The sequence below is a fragment of the Sceloporus occidentalis genome, unplaced genomic scaffold, assembly GCF_023333645.1.
Source record: "Sceloporus occidentalis isolate IW3139 unplaced genomic scaffold, rSceOcc1.0.p SCAF_6, whole genome shotgun sequence".
Taxonomy (NCBI): domain Eukaryota; kingdom Metazoa; phylum Chordata; class Lepidosauria; order Squamata; family Phrynosomatidae; genus Sceloporus; species Sceloporus occidentalis.
In genome coordinates, this window is record NW_028316986.1 from 131,116,393 (window position 1) to 131,136,918 (window position 20,526).

Consider the following 20,526-nt stretch of genomic DNA (forward strand, 5'->3'; position numbering starts at 1 on the left):
TTTGGGGGGAGAAGAAAGGAGAACCTCTACTGAGATAAACACTGGCATAATGACAAGACTTCCTTTTTTTAATAACTTTATTAATAAACAAAACATACAATCATACATTTAGTAACAATCATACATTAAAAATATAGATACATACCTTGCATACATATTCTCATATTATCTACATTATCTCACTTAACCTAACCTAATCGATCTTAATCATCTATTTCTACGTTTCGTATCTGAAGACTTCCTGAAATCATTAAGGGTCTGTTTTCTTTGGGTGTTTAATCTCATCAAAACAATACTGCTTTCCATATTCATTGGGTGTGGAAACCACAGAGATTTCAAGCATCTCTTCAATAAGTATTTTAAATTTTGCTTGAATTCCACTCCTCCCTCTCTTTTGTAAGCAGGAAAGAATAACTGTTTTTCTTTTAAACCAAAGCACAATGCACATATCTCTAATCTTTCAAATAAACACAAGTAATGACCAAATATGCATATCAAAAGATGTAACAATATAAATAAAAACTTAAGAAGTTTGGGCACATACACCAGCTTTTAGCAAGATAACTTATTTGGCTTATAATAGGAGGGAACCCTTGATTTAGAACACCTTTCCTTTAAACTCTGTTAATAAACAGCATTGCTTGTTTCCAGTTTTCCATGGTGTTGCAATTTGACTTCAATCACTCTGTCCACATTGGTCCACAACACATGACAGAAACAACCCAATTTGAGACCAATTTAACTGACCTGGCTCAATGCTAGGGAATTCTGGGAAATGTTGTTTTGTGAGACATTGAACCTTCTCTGTCAGAGAGCTCTGATGCCACAATAAATTAAAATTCCCAGAATTCCCTAACACTGAGCCAGGGTAGTTAAAATGGTCTCAAACTAGATTATTTCAGCAGTGTGTTTTGGGTCATTGTCTTTTGCTACTATAAGCATATGGTTCAATTGCAAAATCAGATATCTTTATTGGGCCTACTCTACCAACATGTGTAGTGATCATGGTCTCTGAGGGGTTTTCTTATTACAAGTATCTGGTATATACTAAGAAATTGGGCAACTGAATCCAGATGTACATTTGCTCATTATTACTTTCGATCTTTCTTTTGTGCACCTGAACACTGCCATTCCAGGACCACTCTATCAATCTCTTTCTCCTTCCCATCATTTTCTGTTAACTGCTAAATTGCTGTACATTGTCTAAATATACTCCTTCTTGTGAAAAGCTTTGATTTCATCAAAGACCTTACTAAGACACTCTTCTACTTTTGCTTTGTTCATGAATAATTGGAAAAATATGCTAGTGTCTCAGCCAACTCTCTAGTACAGATAGTACTACAAAAGAATAGAGCTAAGGCTTCAAAGTATTGTGTATATAGTATAGTGTTGTGTGTCATATTCCTGTGTATCCATATGAATCTGCTATCAAAGTGATGTGTGTGAAGGGGGGGATCAAGGGGGATTCTAAATTGATGAAGTTGGTGATGGGTGAAAATCAAAGGAAGATACAAATTGGGGCAGATGACTGCAGCAAGAAAACTGGGGCTGTTTATGGCTGTTATGGTGGTGCCTTATTTTCCTGGAAGATGGCAGGGAGATAGGAATTGAGGAGGCAAACTCCAAAGTGCACCTTTGAAGTGGCAAATAGTGCTGGCTACCAGTGTGGGGAGGAGGCTGAACAAAGAATTTTTAAAGTGTTGTTTAACTTGGGAAACCTCAGAGTCGATTCCAACCGCTCAGCCACCTCCCTGGCCCAATTCAGGAAGGAACTAAAAACCTTCCTGTTTCAACTGGCCTACCCAGACACAAGCTCCAATTAACCCTCCCCCCCTCTGACAGCAATGGTACTTGGTTGATTGGTTTTAATACGGGTTTTAACAGTTTTATTGTATAGTATATGTATTGCATTTGTCGTGATTTGTTGTGCACCGCCCTGATCACAGGAAGGGCGGTATATAAATAAAGTTTTTATTTATTTATTATTATTGTGGGGTAGTTTTGTGTGAATCCAGAATAAAGCTAAAATGCTGTCTTGGTTCTTCAAGTCTCCAGCTACCAAACATGACACATATATACGTCACAATTTGAACTAAATTATCATGTTGCTCATGTTTTGGAAGGGTTTGTTCCATGAATATGGAGAACTGGTTTACAGAAATGTAGAGAGGGATGTACTTAAGAAATGGGGAATAATTCAGCCAGAAATGTTGCTTGTGGTAGCAGAAAATGAAGTCTCTGACAAGTTCCAAAGTTCATGTTGTTGCAATACCCTTATTAGTCCAACCAAAAGGCACAACATTCTCTGTGCAGAAGAATTGGAGCCTTTTTGATTGGCCTAATAAAGGAATTGCTACAAATATGGAATTTGAAATTGACATGCGGTTAACATGGTTACCCCAACATTAGCATGAGCTAGGGGAAATCCCTAAGAGTAAAATAAGCAAGGTCCTTATGTTCTTGATTGTGCTTTCTCAGCATGAAATGGATTTCAAAACTTGAGTACAAATTGAACAATTATCAACTGACACCTGCTTGTCTTACTAAACTGCTGCATCTTCAATTATCTTTTCAAAGGTCTGCACTGTGAAACCGATATAGATGAGTGTGCCTCTTTTCCTTGCAAGAATGGAGGCACCTGCATTGACCAACCTGGTAATTACTACTGCCAGTGTGTGGCTCCATTTAAAGGTAATGAACATCAAGGGAGAAGGGAAAGTAAACATAATTAACTTTAGAAAGCATTTCTGTCACTTGTCTGAACTCATTTCACTCTTCTGAGCAGGATTATTAGGCCGTTATTTTCTCAAAGTAGGCTTCAAAAGTGACCAGAGAATTATCTCATATGCTGTGTGACTAATGTGAAATATGTATTTTTTTCAGCTAGAGAAAAGCTTTAGGTATTTATTAAAAGAGATGATAAAATATGTAATGATTATAAAAGAATAACTGGGTGCTCTTCTGAAAAGTAAAACATCACAACTTTCTCTGTCTAATTCGAGTACTGTAGGTGTGCAATTTAAACCCAGCCCTTCTCAAAAGGATGTTTTACTCTTTTGTATTTAATTGTATCTTATTGCTTCATTTATGCTCATCTTTTCCCCAAAGTTGTATTTATACATATTAGGATAGGAACAGAAATGTGACAATTTCCCAACTGGGATTGAATTTAGAGTTTCCAACCCATCTAGACACTTATGCAGGAAGAAAAATGCCACACTGAAAATTCCTGCAAATTGCAGTATTTTTGTTGCTGCTGTTGCTGCTGTGCACCTGTGCAATTTCTGGGGGGTGGGATTGGGGGGAGCCAACCACCTTACATTTTTTTTTTGCTATGAACTTGGGTAAAGTATGCAAAATGCAAAACTAAATTGCATGCTTACCCCTATATAAATAATACAGTGAAGGATTCAACATTGTGGTTTCAGCCTTTCTCAGTTTGAATGTTTGAATGTTGTGCACATATTATGTAGCAGAAAAATAAACTTGAGCTGACAGAAGCTGCAGACACATGTATTTTTGAGTATGTGTGTGCATGCAATCAAGTGTGTGTAGTATATTACTGTTTTCTACATAAATTATCCAACAACATTGCATAAAGCAGCAATTTTGCACAACTAAGCCCTTATACAAAAAATCCTGTGCAACATGCATGCGTGTTGCACAAAAAAGCCATATAATTTTTTTATGCAAGATTGCTGTTTTCTATGGAAGATTTTTATTGTGCAGCATTAATGCTGCACAACAAAAATCTTACACAAAAAATCATGCACAGAAAATTGTAGGCTGTGGCACTTACCCAAGGCCACTGTTGCAGTTCAGGGCAGAAGAGTGGGAGCCAGGCAGCCTCTTTATGACCGCCAACTGGGGTTCTTCTTCCCAGGAGCCTCCACAGTTCCTGGGGACAGGAAGCCTGTGGGACAGGGGCCCAATGAAGTATGGGCTACCTGTTTGCACCCCACTGGTCAGCATGTTCCAACCAGTAGGAAGACTGCTATTTAACAATCTTCATTCAGGTCAGGCAGAGCAGCATAAATTGCTGTGCATCAGACTAACCTGGGCCACTTCCTTCCAAGCACCTGCCCACTTCCCTCCCTGTCTTTGGTTTGTTTTCTCCTTTCCTTGCTTTCTGTCACAACTTTGAGGGTGGAGCATGGGATTGGGATCTGGGATGGTTGGCAGTACCCTGGAAAGGGTATGGATGGGAGTCCTCTTATGGGACCTGGAGTGTGGAGTGCAGTGAAAATGGGTGGCCCAAGTGGGGTCTGACTCCCCACTCAAGTGAAAGTAAAGGTTCTCACCTGGTAGAACATTTGGCTGGGTGAGTCCTCATTGCTCCACTTCCACTTTTCAGTGGAGACCAGACATTTTGATCTCATAAGTCAGTAGGCAGGCTGGCCGATGCCCAGACCCAGTCCCATGCATGTGCCAACTAACTGTAGCTATAGTCAATACACAGTTGTGGCCAATTTTCTTACAATTCTGTGTTTGGGTCTTTATTTGGCAGAGCAGACTCGTCCCTGGATGTGCCACAGAAGTCTTGTACAACAAAACCGTGTGCCTATTTTTTGTGTGCAATATTAATACTTTATGCACAAGACTTTAGTTATGCAAGGTTTTTTGTTGATCAAGATTGGCTCTTTCTATGAAGTTTATCGCACCGGGGATAAAACGTTCCCCGATGTGTTCTAACGGGCACGAGCAGGGCCGCGCACGGAGCGTGATGGGAACCCGATGGGGCCCAGAACGTGACTTTACCGCACAGGGAACGCCGCCGCCGAGCGTTCCCATCGGGTTCCCGGGGGCGCCATTTCTGGGAACTGTTTCAAAGCATTCCCAGAAATGGCATCCCCTGGAACCCGACGGGAATGCATGGTGGCGGCAGCATTCCCTGTGCGGTAAAGTCGCGTTCTGGGCCCCATCAGGTTCCCATCACGCTCCATGCACGGCCCCGCTTGTGCCCGTTAGAACGCACCAGGGAACATTTAATCCCCGGTGTGATAAACTCCTCTGTAAAAAACAAAAACCCAAACCAGTGAATTTTCACAACACACACACGGCAGCCTGGAAATAGTGCTTTTTGTGCAAACCACATAATTTAAATGTTGCACAATTTCTTTTCCATGTATAAAGGTGTGTAGTTTTCTGGGTAAGCTGCATTGTTCTCAAGTGAAATTTTGTGGTTTCCAGAAAACTATGCATTTTTTATTTTTTATTTTGTCCAACCTGCCATGGAAAGGCTGCACACTTTCTGGTCAAAAATATTCCCAACTGTCCCAAAGTAACAGGATGAAAAAACGTTTCATGGTTCTCAATCTCTATCACAACTTGGCAAAATTGAGATTTACCACCCTAATGCATCCCTGTGCATTTTGTTGTTCTTTCTAAGCCATGCATATCTGTAATTTTTTCTCCTCTCTAAGTCAAATGTTGTCTTTGAAAAATTATTCTACCTGTAAACCATTTATTCTCAGACTGTGTTATGGTCTTGAAATATACAAAACAATCACTCTTAGGCTCAATTTCTAGAGATGCTAACAAATTTTGCTGCCATTCCCCAGGGTTCCCTGCTGCCAGCACTGCATTACAGGCAAAATGGGGGCTACTCTTCTTTTATTTTGGCCACTGACATTCAGAAATGAAATGGCAAAACTCATTTAGGAATAATTACTTCTGATTTATAATAAGCCATGTGAGAGGACCACACCTTCTTTCTGAATCCCATTCGATTTCCTAAGAGCTCTAAATTGCTTTCAAAACAATTTACACACTTTCCATACACCTTGTTTTAAATGTTAATGACATGCCAAGAAGGGGGGATAAAAAACAATAGGACAGGGTTGACAGTGCACCTCCCAACCATCGGAACTGCCCCCTAACATGGTTCCTACTGTAACCAATGGTTTATACTCTTTGTATTCCCTTTATTGCTTTCTCACACGCAATCACAACTTTCAGTGACAATTTGTGTAATTCAGATGGCACCTTTGGTGTGGTCACACTCATTAGAAATTATTGGTGTTCCTTGGAACTCATTTTATAACTCTGGACCACTTGATCGGAGATGGGAGAATCACGTGGACTTCAACAGAATTCATTGTCTTCATTCCCCCGTGAAGTAGTCCAGCTTCATTTAGGGAACTTTAGTCATTTAGCAGGAACTTCTCAGTCAGAAGAATACAATTCTCTGCATCCATTTAGAGTTGTGAAGGTTTGGAAATGCATTTCACTGTTTCTCAGCTAGTTTCTGAATGACATATGTTGAACAGAATATTGAGAACATGTATATTTAATTTACTAAAAAGTGCAACCTATACCCAAATCCTTCTGTGTTAAGTGTTTAGGGTGTTATTGCTGGGTGTTCCTGTTCTGGGTTCTAATCATGTATTATTTCAGGAGGCTCCATTGCATTTACCTCATTTTCATTTTTTTCCTTGACGAGTCGGCCAACATTTCCTGGCCTTTGAAATTGTTCATTCATCACAGAATTCATTTGGATACTTCTCTCATTTATAGGTTGTCCCCCACCCCATAAAGAATTGTTGTACTTCTGAAAAATATGTCACTTCATCTGCCCACACCTCCTTCTTGTGTATGGATTGTGTTGCTTTGACTACATAAGGGTTCACATTCACAAAATGACCTTAGTATTGTACAATCCACTTATTGTACAACCCACTACACTTTTAGAGCCTAAATAAAATTGTGGCTTAATTAAATTCAACCCTACTTTTTCTTTCTTGCTGAACTGTGAGGTTGGTCCTGAATTCTACTCTACCTCTGTACCTCTTTAAGAAAACACAAATCATTCAGTAGATATTCCCAAGTTGAGTACAGCCATTTAATCAAATGAATGTAAATAATTTTTTACTTAAAACTTTCCCATTGGGTCAGTGGCTCTAATTTGGTTGACTAATAATTAGATTTGTGCTGTAGATAATATAATTTCCTCTGGTAGAAATTCTTTCTTCAAAAGAAATAGTATTGATGGGTGTGTGGGTGTGTAATCAAACTGTTGATCCCAATACCATCTTTTTCAGGCATTGCAAACCAGATTCCACCTTCAGTGCATATGTACTCTTATTGGTATATGTACTCCTATGAGTGTAGTTTAAAGGTTTTATAGTATTTCATTTTAACTGTGGTTTTATGTATTTTTAATTGTGTTTTGCATTTTAACATGCTGTACCCTGACTCAAGCCTTGAGGAGAGACAGGAAAGAAATAAAATGTATTATTATTTTTATTGTCATTACATAAATAAATTGTGCACGTATATATCCTGAAAGCTCATTCTGCAATGCAGAAGTGTGAACTCTTGTGTTTTTATCATTTACACAGTTAGCAATTATCTAGCTGGAAGAGGAAGAAGGTATACATTTTGTTAGGGGTGTAGCTCAAATGTCAACCATATATAAAAGAATGTAACATTTCTTCAACTCAGAAAAGAATGTCAAGGTTTGTAAATTTTAGAATCCTCGCTGCACCATTTTGCCTGACTTTACTGAGCTTTTCCATTTCTAAAGAAGAAACTTATAAACGCAGTTCATTTTTTAAATGGAGAAGACCTGTGGGGGGGTGACCTTGAAAATAATGGGGTTATAAAGCTGTCACTTTCTTTAATCTTGAAAACAAACCAAAAGAAAAGCGATTACCACATTTTTCTTACCCAGTGACTATCTAATGGAGCTGTGTGGATTTTCTGAGCACTTCCTTTGGGGACAATTAGCTTTCCTCACTTTTGATGTAAGCCACTCACCTTTGAGTCTTTCGTGTGCTCCCCCTTCTCATTCTTTGCTTCTTCTTTTTTCAAGGATATCTTGAGGGTATCTCAAGTGAGCATATTGTATAAGTCTCCCCTCAGATTAGTTTTGCTCAAAATGATGTTGATATCACCTGTCTCCAGTTTCCCACACAATGCGCTGCTGAGCTGTCTGTCTGCATTACTACTCTTACTTTCTCCCAAAGCTCACAACGGATTCACTTTTCTGCATTAGACAGGGCCCTCCTGATAACTAGGGTTCTCATTTTTCTCTCTCTCTTTCTGATACACATACACACATACAATGGTAACCAGGAATAAGACTTGAGCACACTATTCCTCACCACTCCAGATAAAAATTTGAATGAGGTCCTAGAGAGGCAAAAACCTGAAAAGCATCCTGGAATTGTGCAGTCCAGCCATCATTTAATAAGCCACATGATACTGTCCACCGTTTAGCATTCAAAACTTCTTGAGAGCCGGCATGACACAGTGGTTTGAGTGTTGGACTATGACTCTGGAGACCAGAGTTCAAAACCCAGCTCCACCATGAAACCCCCTGGGTGACCTGGGCAAATCACACTCTCTCAGCCTCAGAGGATGGCAATGGCAACCCCCTCTGAACAAATCTTGCCAAGAAAATCCCATGATAGGGTCACCTTAGGGTCACTGTAAGTGAGAAATGACTCAAAGGCATACAACAAGAAGAATGAACCTTCTTCGCAAAGAACGAAGTAGCCAGAATAACTGGTGATGTTCACCTAGAAAGAATGTCCTGTGTAGAGATTCTGGCCAGCTAAAAGCAGATAGGAGGTCAATTCTATGTAGCAATATAGCAACATCACCACAAAACCTCACTTCGATGTAAAAGAAAGAGGAATACTGAGATTGTGGAAACATCTACAGTGTAGTAATAATGCAGTTGAACACCACTTTAATTTCCATGGCTCCATCCTACAGAATCCTGGGACTTGTAGCTTTGTGAGTCACCCGTACTCTTTGGCAGAGAAGGCTAAAGGCCTTGCAAAACTACAATCCCAGGATTCCACAGGACAGAGCTACAAAACTTAAAGTGGTGCCAAACCGCTTAATACTAGTAGCTCTCATGGGTCCATCCTGTAGAATCCTGGGTTTGTAGTTTGCTGAAATACTATATACCTCTAGTGCTCTAGTTCAGTGGCATGAAGGAGTCTTTAACAGAGAATGCCAAGCATCCTGCCAAATTACAAATCTGAAAATTCTGTAAAATGCAGTATCAAGCTGCTATAGTATAGATACACTTTAAGAATAAATGTCTATTATATCATTAGAACCCTGCATATTCTGCAGAATCCTACAGAATTGCAAAGTATCAATTTACTATATATAAGCCACAGATTACTTTTACACTCTGTCCTGTTAGCTATTTAGGATGTTGAAATGCTTAATATGTGATGCAGAAATAGTGCTGTTTGACACCACTTTAACTGCCATGACTAAATGCTATGGAATTCTGGGATTTGTAGTTTTCTGTGGCACCAGAGCCTTTCTGACAGAGAATGCTAAATATCTCACAAAACTACAACTCTGAGATAGTGACACCTTTGGTTTCTGATGGTTCAGTGTACACAAACTTTGTTTCATGCACAAAAATATGAAAAATATCATGTATAAAATTACTTTCAGGCTATGTGTATAAGGTGTATACGAAACATAAATGAATTACATGTTTAGACTTGGGACACATCCCCAAGATATCTCATTAAGTATATGCAAATATTCCAAAAAGTGAAAAATTCTAAAACAGTTCTGGATCAACCTGTACTCATAATTGTTTCCACAGGAAAAATAATAATAAAGAATGCTATACTTTGATCCCTGATATTTCATGATTCAGTCAAAATTTTAGCTATGCTTCATTTAAAAGGCAATATTAGTTGCAGCCCTAATGACACACGTCCCCAAATGTATAGCAATTAAGATTAAAGCTGAAATGGTAATTGACCATTAAACCGTTTTGTAAAAAAGGAGGGAGGGGGAAAAGAGGTAATCTTATATGAAGAGCTCAGAAAAAAATGGAGAATAAGTAGAATAATAACAAGATGTTCAGTGTAAAATACTTTTATCAGTAGTGGTAAGTGGAAATCAGATGATAAGTAAAAGGCTTTTAGGCACTTATGAAGAAGGCAACCAAGGAGAGTACAGATAATGGACCAAATGAACAATTAGTTTTTCAGTGATCACAGGTTACATGTTTTATGATGTGGCTCAGTGGAGAGTTATAGCTATTAGAAACCCAACAGGTCTCAGATCTGAGACTCTGCTGAAATATGAAAGCACTGTCTCCTGATTTAAAAGACTTTGTCTGTGGCTGCTGGCTGTTCTGACATAGTATCCCCAAATTATTATGTTAAATCTATACCATTGTTCAAAGTCTTGCAGGTCCCCAGCATGACATCTCTTAAATCACACTGCTGAAATTTGCAAATAATGAATGAAGCCTGATTGGGCAGGGACAAGTATGCCAAAATCTGCTCACAGGCCTTTTCATTTGCTTAATTATCTTCTTTGGACTATCATGAAATGGTTTGACCAAGTTGGAACCGAAGACTGTAAAGCAAAGCAAAGCAAAGCAAATAAATAAAATTGATGGCACAGACCTATGAAGCAATATGGATGTGGATATCATGGTTTCTCAGCTACAACAAGGGCCAACTCTGTGCAAATGAATTGTACTCCTGGTCCTTTTGACTCTTGATCTTTCTGTAGACTTTGGCTGCATCTGCACTGCAGGAATAATGCAGTTTGACACCACTTTAACTACTATGGCTCAATGCTATGGAATTCTGGGATTTGCAGTTTTTTGAAATATTTAACCTTTTCTGTCAGAGAGCTCTGGTAAATCCAGATGTGGTCATATTCAGGCCTGTTACAGACAGGCCAAAATAAAGCTGCTTCGAGTCACTTTGGAGATATGGTATTTCAATGATGCATGCGTCCTAAGAGTCCAAAAGCCGCACCAAAGCTGCACTCCAGTCCTTAGAACTGGCGCATGGCTTTGGTGCGGCTTTTGGCCTCTTAGGATGCATGCATAATTGAAATACCATACCTCCAAAGTGACTCGAAGCAGCTTTATTTTGGCCTGTCTGTAACAGGCCTCTGTTTCACTTTACTGGTACCTCATAGACAGCATGTACTTCATGAATGTGGGAAGAAGAAAGTATCAACTAGTTGTAACTTGTGATTTTTAACAAAGGATATACATAGAGAACAGTTTGGGTTAGTAACTTTTTTCGATTACAGTGTTTTAAAACCCCCAGTCAGTGTGACCACCAGATTCTACCAAAGTTTGAACATTACCTAGAAAGACCTGTTCTCACATTATAGTATCATCCCTGGAATAAATAACAAAGTGGTTATTTATTCCATTTTGCATTCTAATCCATTGTACCTCCATTGTATGTAGACAGCTATCAAACACTAATCAGAAAGACCAGTTTACAATGTGACTGTGGGAAATGACTATTCTAAAGATTTGTGGTCTTGGATATTAGTGCACAAACAAAAATGCAGTAAACCTATTCCTACAGTGAGATCCTAGATGTATCCATTCAGCAGTAAGTCCAGTTATGTTAAAGGGAATATAGCATCGTACCAGAGCCATCACTGCCATTTTATTTTGTGCACAGATACTTTTTGAAATACCATTTTCATTTATACAGGATGAGAATTTTAGCTATGTTCACTTGCTTTTTTCTCATTTGCTATATAAAGCCAGTTGCATATAAAAGGTAAATATCTATATAGCTCTTAAGTTGCTATTTAGTCCTGAAATAACATGATAATAGGGTAAGGTTTACAAAAATATGCTTTAACTTCAGAATGGGTTATTTCATGAAAATAATAAACTCATGTCTGTTCTTTTCAGAGCTTTACGCAGGTATGGTATACAGCCTCTTTTGTATGATGTCAAGTGTGTGTGTGTGTGTGTGTGTGTGTGTGTGTGTGTTGTGTTGTGTTGTGTTCAGTTTGTATTTGGCATGATTGCATGGCTTTACAGAGGTTACTGTATATAACTTCTCAGGGTGTGTTTTGAAGTGCTACTTTGTCCAGTTACTGATTTTTGGAGAAAAGGGAGGGGCAAAGGGGGGGTAAGCATAGTCACCCCTCCATTATCACAGATTATCCATTGATTCAATATTTCATGGCTTGAATTAAGATATATATATATTCCATAAAGCAAACCTTGATTTTACTATTTTATACAAGGGACACTATCTCAGTATACTAGAGAGCCAGCATGGTGCAGTGGTTTGACTGCCAATGAGATATGAACATTCATGGATGTTGGTATCCATGGGTGGTCCTGGTAAAGAACCCAGCAGACACCAAGGGCTCACTGTAATGGTGTTCTGCAATCTTCTGGAAGAAAGTAACATATATCATTGAAGAGCTGGCAATAAACACTGCAAAACTCCTGTTTTCTTTCTTTCTTTTTCTTTTAAAATTTTTTTAAAATGATATATTAACCAAAAAAAATTGAAAAAATAGAAGACACTACAACACACAATCCCGAACATTCTCCTGTATACATATATCCCCCCTCAAAAAAGCTACACAAAACAGTAAATAAATAAATAACAAATATTGACTTCCCATTTGCCAAGGCAAACAGTGTATCCCTTAATTCTTCCTCTCTTTCCCTTCATATATAAACTTCCTGTATTCAATTTACTCTTAATTTTAACATCTTATAAATAAAACAGGAAGAAGAACAAAAACCCCACTTTCCTTATAGCATCACCCTCTTCCTAACCTAAATAAAATAAAATAAAATGACATTTCAAAGTCTGCTGATGCCACCTCCCCCTCGCTTAGTTCCAAATAAGCTGTAAACGGGATCCATTCTTGTAAGAACTGTTCTCTGGGTTTTGCATTCATTATTTGTGTTAATTTATCCATCTCCACAAACTCTACTAATTTATATATCAGCTCATCCTCAGTTGGAATATTTGGGGTCTTCCAATACTTAGCATAGATCATTCTTGCCACTGTCACCATATGCCAAGCCAGTCTACAAAACTGCTGTTTTCTTGAAATATTTAATTGTACTTTCAATCCCCAAAAGTATCTTCTTTAATAAGCTTTTGAGCATTTTATACATCCATGAGGCAGGTTAAGATTCACACCTGATCCTCCAGAGTGACACTTATCAATTGGCATCCCAGGGCTGTGGGGATAACTGTTGACATGATATAATGTATAAGAAAAGCAGCACTGCTTTTGTGAAGTGCAACTATGCCTGTTTCTACCAGCTAACTAGATTCCTCCCTTCTGTAATTCAACATTACTGTATTTCACATTTCTATATGTGCTACCTTCAAATAGCCCTTGTTGTGGATGGGGCTGCACATCAAACTTATTCAATATATGAGAAGCCAAAAGCTGTAATCAACTTATTTCAGAGACATCAGAGATCATTTTGCATGGTGGGCAACACAATCCTAAGAGGACTCTGTGGTGGAAAAACTACCATATTCTAAGCCTTGCGAGCTTATCCCAGCCTCATTGGAAACTAGGATGCTAGATGCAGGCCATTCCAATTGTGAATTGTTACCTTCCATTGGCTTTAATCATTTTGCTTCTCGGTGGAGGGAATGCTTTCTGTTGGGAGGATTCTACACATTCAATTGCTGTCTTTACTTGCCCTGATATGCCTGTGTTGATTCAGAGAGATAGCCATGTTAGTCTGGAATATCAGTATGCAAAGGTATCTTGTAGCACCTTTGAAACTGAGCGAAAGAGGTTGTAGCATAAGCTTTCATAAATGACATTTATGAGGAAATAGACTAAGGGGTTCGACAGACCGCCCCCTTTATCACCAGATCGGAGCCACAGCAACTACATGCCATGGCCTCAATCTCGCCTTTCCATGGCGCAAAAAGGAGACGCAAAAAGCAGCTCCTTTTTGCACCCTGGAAAGGGAGCCGTAGCCACCGGTACACGGTTTTTCTGCACTCTTTTGGTGCTGCATCATGTAGATGAAGCACCAAAGGAGCACCGTGACACCACGCGCCATGTGGTGTGGTGCACGGTGTCACGCCGGCCTGAGAATGGAGTCGGGGCATGAGTCATGTGGACACCCTGCCCCAACTCCGCCCCCAGGCCAGCCTTGACCATCAATTTGTACAGCCCCTAAGTCTATGACAGGTTATGCTACCACTTCTGTGTCTGTGAAATGTCATGTACAACCATCACCACAAACCAGCAAAGCATTGCTGATAGTAAATCTACCATGATGGATCTTTCCATGAGAGTGACCAGAGCTTCTCAGCAGGCATAACTGGGGTCTTACTGGCTGATGGCATGTTTTACAGCCCATGGTCTGTAAAATTACAGTCATAACCAAGGTAATAAATTAAAGGTCTTAATGATGTTTGGAAAAATAAGGCCCAGCTCCAATGTCTTCAGTCTATTTGGAGAGGGCAGAATCCTGAAAATCTGCTTCAGAAGGCCGGAAAAGCTTCAAGAGTAGATTTTCAGATGGTACACAGGGCTTTAAGGAGTGAGGAGGGGAGGAAGTCCCATAAATGCTTGATAAAACTACTAGTGCAACATTGTGTTTAATCCTTTAAAGAAACCGTAATACTGTGGCTTGAATATATAATTCTTTATTCCCACTGTTTGCAGGACTATAATGTTAACAATGCATTATAGAAAGCCCATTTTATAGAACTATTAGGCTAAAGCAAGAGTGATTAGAAATTATGGAGCTAATTTCTTACAAGTAGCAAACAGAAATAATTGTGGTTATTTACATTAAAGAAGCTGAAAGATCCAACTTTGAGGAATTAGGGTTTACATATATCAAGGCCTTCCCTCTTGGTGGTTGTAAAATCTCCACTACATGTCACATTAGCCAAAAATTCCAGGGATTTTTGTTGCTACTGCTGTTGTTAAGTGGCATTGTAATAGAAAACATTTCCTGCAAAATCATTTTCATTAGATTTATTCTGGAAAACCTTGAGATGATTCACAGTAACCTTGGAGAAACCTTTTAGCTCTGTTATTAGAAATGCAGTGATTTGAACAGAAGAGATGGGGGTAAGACAGCTAATGGGGTGACACAAATATTGTGCTACCAAAAATGATGGAGTGCAAACACAGAAAACATTTGGGAAGGAGTGAAAAAAGTGTTGCTACTAAAATTTGGTGCTATTTTTAAATTGTACAACAATGATTTATATTCCCTGCCACCCCACCACCTAACCTTGGCCACTAGAGAAAAATATAAACTGAATGTGACTTTAAATGCCACTCTACCTGTAGAAAAAAGCAAGACAGCTCTTATGACTGTTAACACTTTTTAAAAAAGGATTTGATTTAGTTTTAAAGAAGTAACAATAACACATCAAGTTAACACTTTTATAAAATGCCACAGTTTTGTTCTGTGACAGCTTTGCATAGCTTTGTCTTTTGTACAAAAGGGAGATTTGTCTTAAAAGTTGTGAAATTTTACACATACATCAGGCAAAATTTGGTTAATGCATTTGTTCTTCATGAGCAGAAAAATAACACTTTCTTTTTACTGCAGCCCCCCAACACATGTTGGAATTCTGCTAATTTCTTACGAAGTGAAATGCCACATTTGTAGGTACACAGTGTGCTGATGTACTATACAGATGGTGTGTTTTTGTATTTTTCCCAGTTTGTCTGACATGCATACAAAAAGATGTGAAATTGTGTTTAAAGGAAGCTTTGGCACATTCCCAGTAGTCTTTCTCCTTTTGCTGCATGTTAGCACTTACAGGATGATTTTTTTTTTTAAAAAAAACCTTGACTTGAAACCAACAAACAATCACATAGAAATTATAGGACATGACAATAGTAAAGGGAGACAGGAGGTGACAGTGTGTGTTAATTTCAGATGCCACATGCCTCTGAGGAAATTCCCACCACTGGCAGAGTTCTGGGTGTTTCACATTTTTTAAACAGCAATTCTGTGAAGCTAACTCACTCGGGAGCACCTCACAGCAGGAGGAGAGATCAGCTGTTTGCCCTTCACTTTTGATCATGCTGGTGCTTGTATCACTTTGGAAACAGCTGACACAGGTCCTTTCTAGTCCCCAGAGTTGAAAAGCTGTGGCATTATTTTATGTGGTTCCACTTCATAGAGCTATAAGCACAGGCAGGGAGCTTTGTGCACTGACTGCAGCATCTGTACTTACAGAAAGTTCAGTTGGGTTTGCAAGAAGAAACTTGACACAACCACCCATCAGCTTTTCAGCATGGATCAAGGTAATGGAAAGTTAGTGGAACAGGCACACAGCAGCATGAATCCTAACATAACCACCCTGGTGTAACCATTGGTAGCAACACAGGAAAAGGTCATGGGTTCAATGGCTCTGAAAGAAGTAAGGCAAAACAGAGCTTGCAGGCTGTTTGCTTCTCTTCATCATCACTGTGTGACCATAGGGAAAAAATAGCTACCGTAGTGCTCTACCGTTAGGATTACAGTCAGACTCATCCAATACTATTGCTTGTTTAACACAGAACTTTTAAAAGCAATCTTTTGAACTACAGCTTCCAGAAACTCCAGCTTTCTGGCCTTCTATCAGCAGATCTCAAAGTGGAGTACCTTGAGCATATTCAGCTTAAAGCCATTCAGGAAATTCAAGCACTTTAAAAACATTAAACAAAAAATCATTAGTGACCTTGAACTAGCTAAAGAGATCTGGTTGCATATTACCTGCTGTGCTGAGGGCTGTTATTTGAAATGAGAAAATGAGATATAAATTAAATAAATACAAAAATAATTTGTGGTTGGAGGATTGCCGAACACAATATATGGCATGCTTTCATTGCCTGTTTGCCTTGCACTGTTTTCAGTGGGTTGTACATCTCATAGAATCAAAGAACTTTAAAGTTAGAAGGGCTGCAAGGGCCATCTAATGCAACCCCCTGCCATGCAGGAATACACAATTACAGCATTCCAGAAACGTGCCCATCCAACTTCTGTTTCAATGTGCTCAAAAAGGAAATTCCACTACCCTTCAAGGCAGCCTATTTCATGGCCAAATAGTTCTTACAGTAAATATGTTCTTCCAAATGTTTAAGTGGAATCTCTTTTCCTTTAATTTGAATCTATTTGTTCACATTCTATTCTATGGAACACCAAGAAACAAGTTCATCTTCTGCACAGCATCTCTTTAGATATATACAAATGACTATCAAGTCACCTGTCTTATCTTTTATCCAAATTAGACATACCCAGATTCCTAATTTGTTCTTCATAAACCTTGCTTTCCAGACTTTTGATTATCTTGGTTGTCCTCCTCTGGACATGTTCCAGCTTATCAATATCCTTCTTGATCTGTAGTGTTCAGAACTGGACACAGTATTCTAGATGAGGCATGAGTAAAGGAGAATAGAGTGGCACTACTGCCTTCCTTGATCTGGGCACTATGATCCTATTGATACAACCCAGTGTTGCATTGGCATTTTTGGCCATCAAAGAAGCCTCTTTTTTAAAAAATCTTGAGGTCTAGTAAAATCCCTAGGTCCTTTTCACACATATACTTTCAAGTTAGGTATCACCCATGCTATATTTCTGAATTTCATTTTTCCTGGCTTGTTCTTGTTTGAAATTTGTTTTGTTAGTTTTAGTCCAGCTCTCCAATCTGTCAAAATCATATTAAATTCTGTTCCTATACTCTGGAGCATTTGATACCTACCTTCCATTTCAGGTCATCTGCAAATTTGAGAAGCATGCTTTCTATTCCATCATTTAAGGGGGTGGAACAGATTGCCCAAAAGGGGTGGATTGAGGCTGCCCGTGATCCAGTTGCTCTGGAGCCAGGGCAACCACGTGCCACAGCCCTAATCCACCTTGGAGCTGACCCAAATAGGAGGGGGAAAGATCAGCTCCTATTTGGACAAGTAAAAAGTTACCTTAAATGGCTGGCTGCAACCCCAGGGTGGGCTTCTGGGTGCTCTGGCAGCATGTAAACGCCATGCTCCCAGACCATCCTGAAGCCATCCCTGTGTGATTGGCTGGGCAGCTTCTGGGCAGCTTCCAGGTGTCTTGGGAGTGTGCGGCATGTAAGCTCCACACTCCCAAGCCACCCAAAAGGCAGTTTAAGTTGCCGATCTGTTCTGGCCCTAAGCCATTTATAAAGATATTGAACACCAGGAACAGAACAGACACCTGAAGAACCCCACTAGTCACTTCTTTCCAGGGTGAAGTACACCCATTTCAGTTAGTTGAGTATTTGCAAATCAATCTGACAGTAGTACTGTCTAGCCCACAGTTCACCAGGTTGCTTGCAAGAATATCACCTATGACCTTACTGAAATACGACACCCATAGCACCCCCCTGATCTACCTCATTCACACTTAATTGCACTTCTTATTTGGCATTTGCTTTGTGACTACTGTTTTTCTTCCAGCAGGTTAAACATATTTGGAATCCTGCTTCCATTAACAGATAGTAGGAAGATTAGGGCTTGAAAAAGTGATTTTTGTGGACTTCAGTTTCCGGAATTGCTCAACCAACATGTTACTCAAAATTTTCTAGGCTCTGAACATTTATAGCTATGAACAGGAATTATCAATTGGGAAGCCCCCTCCTCCAGTGTAATTCATAAAATCAAAAGGCAATACATCTTTAATTAAAGTGGTATTTGTTTCCTAATATGCCAAAACCATCCACGTGCTGAGATTAAAGTGCACAATTCTACTCAGGCAGCCTCCATCAATGACAGGTGCTAAAGACTGCTCACAATTGGGAGCTATTGTCACTGGCTGCATCCATACTGCAGAAATAATCCTGTTTTACACCACTTTAACTACCATGGCTCAATGCTATGGAGTTCTGAGAATGATAGCTCTGCTCTGGTGTCACAACAACTAGCATTCCCAGGATTCCATATCATTGAGTCATTGTAGTTAAAGTGGTGTCAAACTGGACTATTTCTGCAGTGACATGGGAGCCCCCAGCTCTGATTGGTTTTTCCAGGTCTGTCACTAACATAAAATTCTATTTGCTCATCAAAACCTATAATGATTTAATGAGTTCCTTCTAGCTAAACTGGATATCAATTGGATATAGGTAATTATTGCTAATATTAATTTTATCGAAATGCTGCTTTGCACTATTATCTCTGTTTTCAGAAAACTAGCATGTCCAAAAGAACTAAATAGAACCTTTCCTTTGAATTTCTACTTTTTTAGTGGCTATTCTTTTAGATAATGGTTATGGAAAATACAATTATATGACAATCACCTCCAAAGTGAAATGAGGTAGGTTTACATGTACAGTATGAATTAAGACATTTTTCTGTGGCAAGGTCCATCCAGATGCTTCAAATCAAGTACCTGCTTCCAATATTTGCATACAGCAGAAACTGATAGTAAATCAGGTCATGCAGTTTTCATACTTTCCTTATTTATTAATATGATTATATGTATTAATGTGATTACATTTTCTCCTTATTCCCATATATATTTCTTAACCGCCTTTTAATTAATCTGTTTTATTGTATTTTATTATTGCATCATTATATTCATTTTTCATATTACACTGTGCCCTGACATCTTTTAATGAAGAGTGGCTTGATAACCCTGGTGGTGCAGTCGTTAAATGCCTGTACTGCAGCCACTCACTCAAAACCATGAGGTTGCGAGTTCAATCCCAGCCAAGGGGACTCAGCTTACATCCTTCCAAAGTCGCTAAAATGAATACCCAAATTGTTGGGGGCAATTAGCTTACAGTTGTAAACCACTTAGATACTGTTAGTTCAGTATGAAGCGATATATAAATGTTGCTGTTTGATAACCTGTAAATTAAGGGCAATTACAAACATTCTGTCCTTTGAATCCTATAAATCTCTTTGCATATCCTAAGACTTATTTCTGGGTAGAAATGTATGGGATTGTGCCTGAAAACTAAAACGTTCAAGAAACCAATGGGCTGTTTCCTTTAATGGATCATATAATTAATGTCTCATCACAATGGAGGTGTTGACTTACAAGAGACTAATCTTTAACCAGATAAAAGGTAAAATAGGTGGCAACTATAGAAATCATATTACCTTATGATCTACTGTATGTGTATTTTATTGTATGTATGGTATTGGTTGTACACCGCCCTGATCATAGGAAGGGCGGTATAGAAATAAAAGTTTTATTTATTTATTATTATTGCTCCTCTTAAGGATGACCCTGCCAAAAAAATAAAATAAATCAGTGTATGGTCTGGGAGAATGAGATATTTCCACAAAAGGTGTATGGGGACGTTATTCATAGATTTTTTAAAAAGCTTTTCCTTAGATGTGTCTCTCTTGAAAACCTCTTGAAAACCTAAAATAGTTTAGACACAATGTACTCTGGAAACCCTGAAAGCTATATTTTTTATCAAAACACTGAAAGACCTTACTATGGATTTCACAAGCACTTTCACAAACTACCAGTCCCAGGTTTCCTTGAGAGAAGCTCCCCATTATACTAACACAATTTTTATTTGCATAGTATAGATGGCAGCCACAAAAGGGCTACTGGATAATAAAACAGAAAAGATGCGGCAGTGAAGCAAGATCAGAGATAATATTGAAAATGAAAATAATGGTATTCTGGTAATAAGTAGCACCCTGAGATTTGTTGGTATTAACTTTTCCCACTATTAAAATTATTGTGCTAAATAAGAACAAACAGAGTTCACAAGGGAGTGTGTCAGCTTCTTTTTAATTAGGTTTTTATCCACCAGGAGTACTTTGATTCTTGATTTT

At 38.8% G+C, this 20,526-nt stretch overlaps 1 protein-coding gene across 1 annotated transcript in view; it reads left to right on the forward strand.

The window, feature by feature from the left end:
* Positions 1–20,526, forward strand: part of LOC149311400 (uncharacterized) — a 68,498-nt gene that overhangs the window by 37,021 nt on the left and 10,951 nt on the right. Inside the window, exon 5 of the mRNA XM_089529501.1 lies at positions 2,578–2,691. Coding sequence (XP_089385627.1) covers positions 2,578–2,691 — 114 coding nt within the window. The remainder of the gene's footprint in view (positions 1–2,577; positions 2,692–20,526) is intronic.